At 46.5% G+C, this 9,055-nt stretch overlaps 1 protein-coding gene across 1 annotated transcript; it reads right to left on the bottom strand.

Annotated features, from left to right (window-relative positions):
- Positions 1-3,087: 3,087 nt before the first annotated feature.
- On the bottom strand, positions 3,088-4,044 carry LOC114072859 (taste receptor type 2 member 9-like). The gene has a single exon (XM_027910687.1). The coding sequence runs from the start codon at positions 4,042-4,044 to the stop codon at positions 3,088-3,090; it is 957 nt and encodes a 318-aa protein (XP_027766488.1).
- Between the last annotated feature and the right edge of the window lie 5,011 nt (positions 4,045-9,055).

Below are 9,055 nucleotides of genomic sequence, written 5' to 3'. Positions count from 1 at the left end.
GGCAGTGCTGGGTTAATGGTTGGTACTGACAATATTAGAGGTCTTTTCCAATCTCACTGATTCTATGGTTCCAGTCTGTGATTCAAAGTTTGCTTTGCTTTTGCTGACAGAAAAGAAAATAAGCAGTAGGGTGGGAATTGGGTTTTTTGTTTGTTTGTATTGTTTCTTTGGGTTTTTTTTGTGGTGTTTTTGTTTTGTTTTGTTTTGTTTGGTTTGGTTTGGTTTGGTTTGGTTTGGTTTGCTTTGGTTTTTCATTCTTTTATCATCTCTGCATATGTATGTGAGGACAAGAGAAGCTAATTCTACTACAACAGTTCTGAAGATGAACTGTTTGTACTGGGACTGTGCTTGTACAGAGACGTGAAATGAAAATGTGACACCAGCAGGACAGTACTGTGGTCAGGGTTTGGGCTCAGCTCTGTGTGGGGAATGTGGTACCTTATAAAAAACCTACTGGGAAAAAAACAGACTCTCAAATACTGGGTTTTCAAAGCATGGATAGACTGAAACAGGTGCTTGAAATAGAGGTGTCTGCTTTTAATTCAAATCCATCCCCTCCAGCACCACTCAAGAAGGGCAAGAGTATCCCAGGCTTTGTATCTAACAGCCCATGCACATATTTTGGATGCCCTCGTGCATCTCAAAGAGCACCAGGCTGCTGTGTTTGTGTCCTGGATGGACACACAGATGTCCTGGGATCTGAGAGACATTGCACACCAATTGAATTGCTTCCATCTGAGTTTAGCTCAGGCTGAACATCTTCCCAATCCACAATCCTCGTCTTTCTCCTTCATGATGGGAAATCCCAGATGAGCAGACTTGGTAATTACGTAGGCTCTTGGTTGTCCAATTTCTTCTGGGCAAACCCATTCCATTTATAACTGAACCTCAAAGTTCAGAAGGTCACAATTGTTTCAGGATACAATCCTGGGAAAGAGAATAAAAATGTCCTCTGGGCAGATATTTTGAACTTTTTTTGGAGAGAGAGAGATTGTGTTTGGAAAAGGCAGTATTACAGTGGTTGAGAGGTTGCTCTGGACTAAATGGTTCTTTCCCTCATTTCATGAAGAGAGAGGAAGGTTTTGGACAGTAGTATTTCCCCACCTCCCACCAGAGCCTTTCACTGCTGGGACTGAAGCCCCTTTGCAGGGGGCAGCTCCTGTGAGCCCATGGCTGCCCCGCTTGAGCCCCTACACAGACCACACTCACAGAGACACATCCCCAGAGTCCTTACCAGCTCCACACTGGGTTTTCCATCGCAGAGTCTCAGACATCTGGATCTTTACAGCAATTTAATCGTGGCGCAGAAGCAGCACAAGCTAAGGGCCACTGAGAAGGGACCCCCAACAACCAAATCCCTGGATTTTGCACCCTTCCAGTCTATGCACATGATAGCCTGGGGTCTTGGCTCCATGCCTGGGGCTCCTGCCATTTCCTGCCACCCAGAGCACAACCTGCAGCTCTCACTGTAGCTGCACACTGAGCTGTCTGCACTGAATGTATTCCTCAACTATTTCATGTTTAGCTGACCTGCTACAGTGGGGTGACCCTGGGCACACACTCAGTTGCTCTGAATTTGCACGAAGATGCAGTGGCAAATAAGATAGAAAAGCTCATGAGCTGAGATAAATACAGAGAAATCACTCACCAGTTACTGTCACAGACACAACAGACTCAAGGAGTGAAAAATGAATTGAATTTATTGCCATTTGAAAATAGAGTAGGGTGATGAAGAATAAAAACTAAACTAGAACCCCTTGCTCCACCCCCATTCATCCCAGGCTCAACTTCACTCCTTCATTCCCAGAGTCTCTACCTCCTCCTCTACAGCAACGCAGGGGAAAAGAAAATGGGGTTTTCAGTCACATCATAATGAGCTGTCTCTCCTCCTTCTTCCTCACATTCTTCTGTTCCAGCGTGGGTCTGTCCCATGGGCTGCAGTCCTTCTGCCTGCACCCGACTATTCCATGGGATCATCCTGTGGGCTAAAGCGGGATCTCAGCTCCCCCATGGACTTCCATGCATTGCAGAGGCACAGCTGCCTCACCGTGATCCCCTCCAGGGGCTGCAGGGGAATGTCTGCTCTGGCACCTGGAGCAACCCCTCCCCTTTCTTTGCTGTCCCTGATGCTGCAGGACTGTTTCTCAGAATTGCCAGGCCAGGTTTTTGCACTTTTTAAATTTTGTTATCACAGAGGAGCCACGACCATCACTGATGAGCTGAGCTGTGTCCTGCAGCAGGTCCTTTGGTTTGCCTTGAAGTGGCTTTCCCTGGCACAGGGCAGCCTTGTCCTTGCCTCTCTGAGACCCCCACCAGGCCCCAGCTGCCAGCACATGGCCCAAGCACCTTGTACATCTGCCTGTGGGTCACTGTGAGATGACAACAGGACTTTATTCCATGTTGCACCTTGCACAGATCCCACCTTCCCACTGGGAAGAGCCGATCTCACCTGCAAGTTGAAAGCAGAGCAGGAGAGCAATCACACAGAGTGGGGCAATCCTGTTCTTGCAGGAAGTGGGGCAGAGAGGACACTCAGGGCTGGTGTGGGAAGTGGGCTCTGCACCCACCTGTGCACCCCACGGCCATTCCTGCATCGCTGCTTGTGCGTCAGTGACAGCTCTGGAGAGTGACAGGGATCAACATGTTCACACATCAACCACTTATCACCCACTGCCAGATAGTGATACAGCTCATTATATTATACTAGAACAGGGCCACAGCAGCAAGAAATGTCAACTAAAACAGAGAAACCTATTGTTTAGTTCAGTCATTTCAATCAGCAACTGCCAAAGCATTAGTGGCAGGTTTGCAGTGTCATTATTGCCCTTTTGCATCCAGCCCATGCACCAGGTCAAAATGAAGTTGTTATTGACAATAATTCAGCTCAAAAATTATCTAAACTAAACTACATGAATAACGAATCATTTAACTCAAAGTAATTTAGTTCAAAGAATTTGAATGCAGTGTCCTTAACTGAGATGGGGAAGAGGGAAGTATCATCTACACTGCCAGGAGCTTTGCGTTACAGATGAAGGGACTTGTTTACTACAGTGAAGGGTCAACATTTTGCATGGGCTCCACCTTTAGTTACAGTTCCTGTGTCATGCAAACCGTGCACTTCACACAGGTCAGAATCCTTAACAGTGTCGTTTCTAGACTGGGGTTGCTGAAAATCAGAATGAGGGAATGAAGACCTGGAAAAGCACACATAAATACATAAGTCATCAACATAATGGGATTTTCCTCCTTTGTAGAATAAATCATCCCTACAATCAAAGCTATAATGTTGATGCTGTACATTACGAAGAAGGAGATAATTGATTTCATGGCTTTGATGTGGGCATCCATGCTGAGGTCCTTCATGGAGGTGGTCTGCATGTTGCATCTGTGTCTCCAGAGAGAAAAGAGAAGGAGAAGGGCAGAAAAGATGACTGCTGTGAATGGAGTGGCATATACAAAACCAATGATAACATAAAAAGTGAAAAAATGTTCATCTGTCTTGATCTTCACTTTCCAAAAATGTCCTTGCCTGGTGGAATTGTTACAATGCGGTTTATTAGTGAAATCATAGACAAGGATTCCATTTACCAGCGAGAAAAGCGCAGATCCCAACAAGAGCCAGGGCACAATCCTGTCAATTTTTAGTTTCAGGTAGATGAAGAAGCTGTTCCTGAAATTGGCAATTTTTATACAATAAAAGACACAAAGACAGGCTGAAACCCAAAAGTTGGAACAAGTGAAAAAGCTCTGAGCACTACTAAGGAGTTGAAGTGTTGGGTGAACATGAAAGTAGTTGGGATAAATGATTAAAAGAAAGACATATACCCATGAGAAGCACAAAAAACAAAACCTGGAGCATCCCACAGTCAGCAAGATCTTCTCATAAGAGTTCAAGGTTCTCTTTCTTACCCAGGTCATGCAAATCACAGAAACAATGAAAGCATTTATCCACATGCCAGCAAATGCCTCAAAGGTGACGACAGCCACAGCTGTGGCAGCATATGAGGTGACATTGAATTGCTGTTGAGAGTAACAAGCTTCCATCCTGGGAGCTGGGAGCAGTGCTGTGCTGGACAAGAGGGCTGTTGCACCACTGCCAAGCTCAGGTCAGCGGCTGCTGATCCCTGAGTGTCCCATCTGGAAAGAGGAGCTTTATAGAGCTGCTGGTGGGGGGGATTGTGGTGCCGCTCCCCTTGAGAGCAGGGCAGGTGCAGGGATGTAAATGTGCTGGGTATCCCCTTACCTGGTGTCAGTGTCACTCTGCAGTATTTGAATGTTGGTTCAGGAGGGCTGTGTTGAGTGACACAGAGAGTGGAGATGTTTTTCTGCAGAGATCAGTGTTGTGATTTTGTGACTGACCCTTGTTTGATTCCTGTGTGTAGGTGTGGCTTCACCAGGTGCTGCTGAGGTATTCTGGGAATTGTAGTTCTAAAGGCTATGTTGGACATGGTCATTGAATGCTTGCATGAGATTGGCTTAGAAGTTACCTGTGTGACGTAAGACCACTTGAAACTACTATTTAAGGCTGTGACCCTTTGAATAAAGAGCGCTTTCATTACCCCACCCCATTGGTGTTCACATGGTCCCCATGGGACATATTTATTTATTACATTAATTACGCTACACCTGTGAGGATTCAGGATCTGTGTTCTTCTGTCTCTTGGCCACCAGTGATGCTTTTGTTGTGCAGGGTGTGCTCTCAAAAAGCTTTTTGAAGCTTTTAATATTATGAGAAATGCACTCGTGGGTCTGAGCATGAGGTGAAAGGTCGCCCTGAGCCCCCTTAGCTGGTGAAATAAAGAAACATTTGAGGTTCTGCTCTGTTTGTGCTGGTATTAAGGAAACTTTCCTGTCTCCCCATCCACGAGGCTCTCTGGCATTTCCACCCACCTACCAGAGCCTTTCACTGCTGGGACTGAAGCCCCTTTGCAGGGGGCAGCTCCTGTGAGCTCATGGGGGCCCCACTTGAGCCCCTCCACAGACCACAGCCCCAGAGTCAGACCAGGTTTCCTTCCCAGCTGCACACTGGGTTTCCCATAGCAGAGTCTCAGATGTCTGGATCTTTAAAGCAATTTAATCAAGGCACAGTAACACAGAAGCAGTCTGATCTGGGTGCCTGTGAGAAGGGATTCTCAGCTTTGGGTTTTGTACCCTTCCAATGTATGCAGCTGATATTTTGGGGTCTTCCTTCTGAATCATTTGCTCCTGCTGTGTCTCTGAGTGTCCAATCACCTTGTTGTGCAAGGCATTGGCACCATGCCTGGGGCTCCCTCCATTTCCACACAACCTGCAGCTCTCACTGTGGTTGCACACTGAGCTGTCTGCACTGAATGTGTTCCTCAACACTGGTCTGCTTCATGTTTACAGGCCGTGTATTTTTGTGCAGAGATCAGTGTTGTGATTCTGTGAGTGACCCTGGTTTGATCCCTGTCAGGCTTCAGGATCGGTGTTCTTCTGTCCCTTGGTCACCACACATGTTGGTTGGAGTCTTGGCCAACACATAATGTACAGCATCAACTTTATATGTTTGGTTGTAGGGATGATATATTCTACAATGGAGGAAAATCCCATTATGTTGATGATTTATGTATTTGTGTGTGCTTTTCCCGGTCTTCATTCCTTCATTCTGATTTTCAGCAACTCCAGTCTGGAAACGACACTGTTAAGGATTCTGCCCTGTGTGAAGTGCACGGTTTGCATGACACAAAAACTGTAACTAAAGCTGGAGCCCATGCAAAATGTTGACCCTTCACTGTAGTAAACAAGTCCCTTCATCTGTAAGGCAAAGCTCCAAGCAGTGTAGATGATACTTCCCTCTTCCCCATCTCAGTTAAGGACACTGCATTCAAATTCTTTGAACTAAATTATTGTGAGTTAAATGATTCGTTATTCATGTAGTTTAGTTTAGATAATTTTTGAGCTGAATTATTGTCAATAACAACTTCATTTTGACCTGGTGCATGGGCTAGATGCAAAAGGGCAATAATGACACTGCAAACCTGCCACTAATGCTTTGGCACTTGCTGATTGAAATGACTGAACTAAACAATAGGTTTCTCTGTTTTAGTTGACATTTCTTGCTGCTGTGGCCCTGTTCTAGTATAATATGATGAGCTGTATCACTGTCTGGCAGTGGGTGATAAGCGGTTGATGTGTGAACATGCTGATCCCTGTCACTATCCAGGGGTGGTCACTGACACACAAGCAGCGATGCAGGAATGGCTGTGGGGTGCACAGGTGTGTGCAGAGCCAACTTCCCACACCAGCCCTGAGTGTCCTCTCTGCCCCACTTCCTGCAAGAACAGGATTGCCCCACTCTGTGTGATTGCTCTCCTGCTCTACTTTCAACTTGCAGGTGAGATCGGCTCTTCCCAGTGGAGTCTGTCTTAGTAAAACACCTGGGAAAGTGGGATCTGTGCAAGGCGCAGCATGGAATAAAGTCCTGCTGTCATCTCACAGTGACCCACAGGCAGATGTACAAGGTGCTTAGGCCATGTGCTGGCAGCTGGGGCCTGGTGGGGGTCTCAGTGAGGCAAGGACAAGGCTGCCCTGTGCCAGGGAAAGCCACTTCAAGGCAAAACAAAGGACCTGCTGCAGGACACAGCTCAGCTCATCAGTGATGGTCGTGGCTCTCAATTGTGATAAACAGTCCTGCAGCAACAGGGACAGTGAAGGAAAGGGAGGGGTTGCTCCAGGTGCCAGAGCAGAAATTCCCCTGCAGCCCCTGGAGGGGATCACAGTGAGGCAGCTGTGCCTCTGCAATGCATGGAAGTCCATGGGGGAGCTGAGATCCACCTCAGCCCACAGGATGACCCCATGGCATAGTCGGGTGCAGGCAGAAGGAATGCAGCCCATGGGACGGACCCATGCTGGAACAGAAGAATGTGAGGAGGAAGGAGGAGAGACAGCTCATTATGATGTGACTGCAAACCACATTTTCTGTTCCCCTGCGTTGCTGTAGGGGAGGAGGTAGAGACTCTGGGAATGAAGGAGCGAAGTTGAGCCTGGGATGAATGGGGGTGGAGCAAGGGGTTCTAGTTTAGTTTTTGTTCTTCATCACCCTACTCAATTTTCAAATGGCAATAAATTCAATTCATTTTTCCCTCCTTGAGTCTGTTGTGTCTGTGACAGTAACTGGTGAGTGATGTCTCTGTATTTATCTCAACTCATGAGGTTTTCTATCTTATTTGCCACTGCATCTTCGTGCAAATTGGGAGCAACTGAGTGTGTGCCCAAGGTCACCCCACTGTAGCAGGTCAGCTAAACATGAAATAGTTGAGGAATACATTCAGTGCAGACAGCTCAATGTGCAGCTACAGTGAGAGCTGCAGGTTGTGCTCTGGGTGGCAGGAAATGGCAGGAGCCCCAGGCATGGAGCCAAGACCCCAGGCTATCATGTGCATAGCATGGAAGGGGGCAAAATCCAGGGATTTGGTTGTTGGGGGTCCCTTCTCAGTGGCCCTCAGCTCGTGCTGCTTCTGTGCCACGATTAAATTGTTGTAAAGATCCAGATGTCTGAGACTCTGCGGTGGAAAACCCAGTGTGGAGCTGGTAAGGACTCTGGGGGTGTGTCTCTGTGAGTGTGGTCTGTGTAGGGGCTCAAGCGGGGTAGCCATGGGCTCACAGGAGCTGCCCCCTGCAAAGGGGCTTCAGTCCCAGCAGTGAAAGGCTCTGGTGGGAGGTGGGCAAATACTACTGTCCAAAACCTTCCTCTCTCTTCATGAAATGAGGGAAAGAACCATTTAGTCCAGAGCAACCTCTCAACCACTGTAATATTGCCTTTTCCAAACACAGTCTCTCTCTTTCCATAAAAAGTTCAAAACATCTGCCCAGAGGACATTTTTATTCTCTTTCCCAGGGTTGTATCCTGAAACAATTGTGACCTTCTGAACTTTGAGGTTCAGTTATAAATGGAATGGGTTTGCCCAGAAGAAATTGGACAACCAAGAGCCTAAGTACTTAGCGAACCAAGGCTGCTCATCTGGGATTTCCAATCATGAAGGAGAAAGATAAGGATTGTGGATTGGGAAGATGTTCAGCCTGAGCCAAACTCAGATGGAAGCAATTCAATTGGTGTGCAATGTCTCTCAGATCCCAGGACATCTGTGTGTCCATCCAGGACACAAACACAGCAGCCTGGTGCTCTTTGAGATGCACGAGGGCATCCAAAATATGCGCATGGGCTGGGAGATACAAAGCCTGGGATACTCCTTGCCCTTCTTGAGTGGTGCTGGAGGGGATGGATTTGAATTAAAAGCAGACACCTCTATTTCAAGCACCTGTTTCAGTCTATCCATGCTTTGAAAACCCAGCATTTGAGAGTCTGTTTTTTTCTCAGTAGGATTTTTATAAGGTACTACATTCCCCACACAGAGCTGAGCCCAAACCCTGGCCACAGTACTGTCCTGCTGGTGTCACATTTTCATTTCACATCCCTGTACAAGCACAGTTCCCGTACAAACAGTTCATTTTCAGAACTGTTGTAGTAGAATTAGCTTCCCTTGTCCTCACATACATATGGAGAGATGAAAAAACAAATTAAAAAACCCCCAAACAAACAAACAAACAAACAAACAAACCCCACCAAACAAACAATGCAAAACCCAAAAATCTAAACTCCCACCTTACACCAAATTTTCTTTTCTTTTCTGTCAGCAAAAGCAAAGCAAACTTAGAATCACAGACTGGAACCATAGAATCAGTGAGATTGGAAAAGACCTCTAATATTGTCAATACCAACCATTAACCCAGCACTGCCAAGTTCTTATGATTTGGTTATTTAAATGATTACAAACACCTCTGCCCCAATTAAGGTGGAAATGAGAGCAGATGACAAAGTCAATAGTATGGGTTTTATTGAATGGTAAATGTGAGATAGAGAAAGACAGATAGAAAGGACATAGAAAAAAGGAAGGAGGTGGGAGGGAAGAAAGAAAGTGACAGAGAGAGATGAAAATAGAAAATGCATCACCACTCCACGGAACCTGGCAGCGTCCTGTCGGTCCAAGTCTTCTAGTTTTCTTGGGGGTGAGGGTCCCACAAAACACAGCCTCCA

Source organism: Empidonax traillii, unplaced genomic scaffold (genome assembly GCF_003031625.1).
Source record: "Empidonax traillii isolate 1590-97213 ecotype Southwest subspecies unplaced genomic scaffold, ASM303162v1 scaffold4179:size25103, whole genome shotgun sequence".
Lineage (NCBI taxonomy): Eukaryota > Metazoa > Chordata > Aves > Passeriformes > Tyrannidae > Empidonax > Empidonax traillii.
Note: the sequence above shows the minus strand (reverse complement) of the source record. Positions and strands in the feature narration are given on the sequence as shown.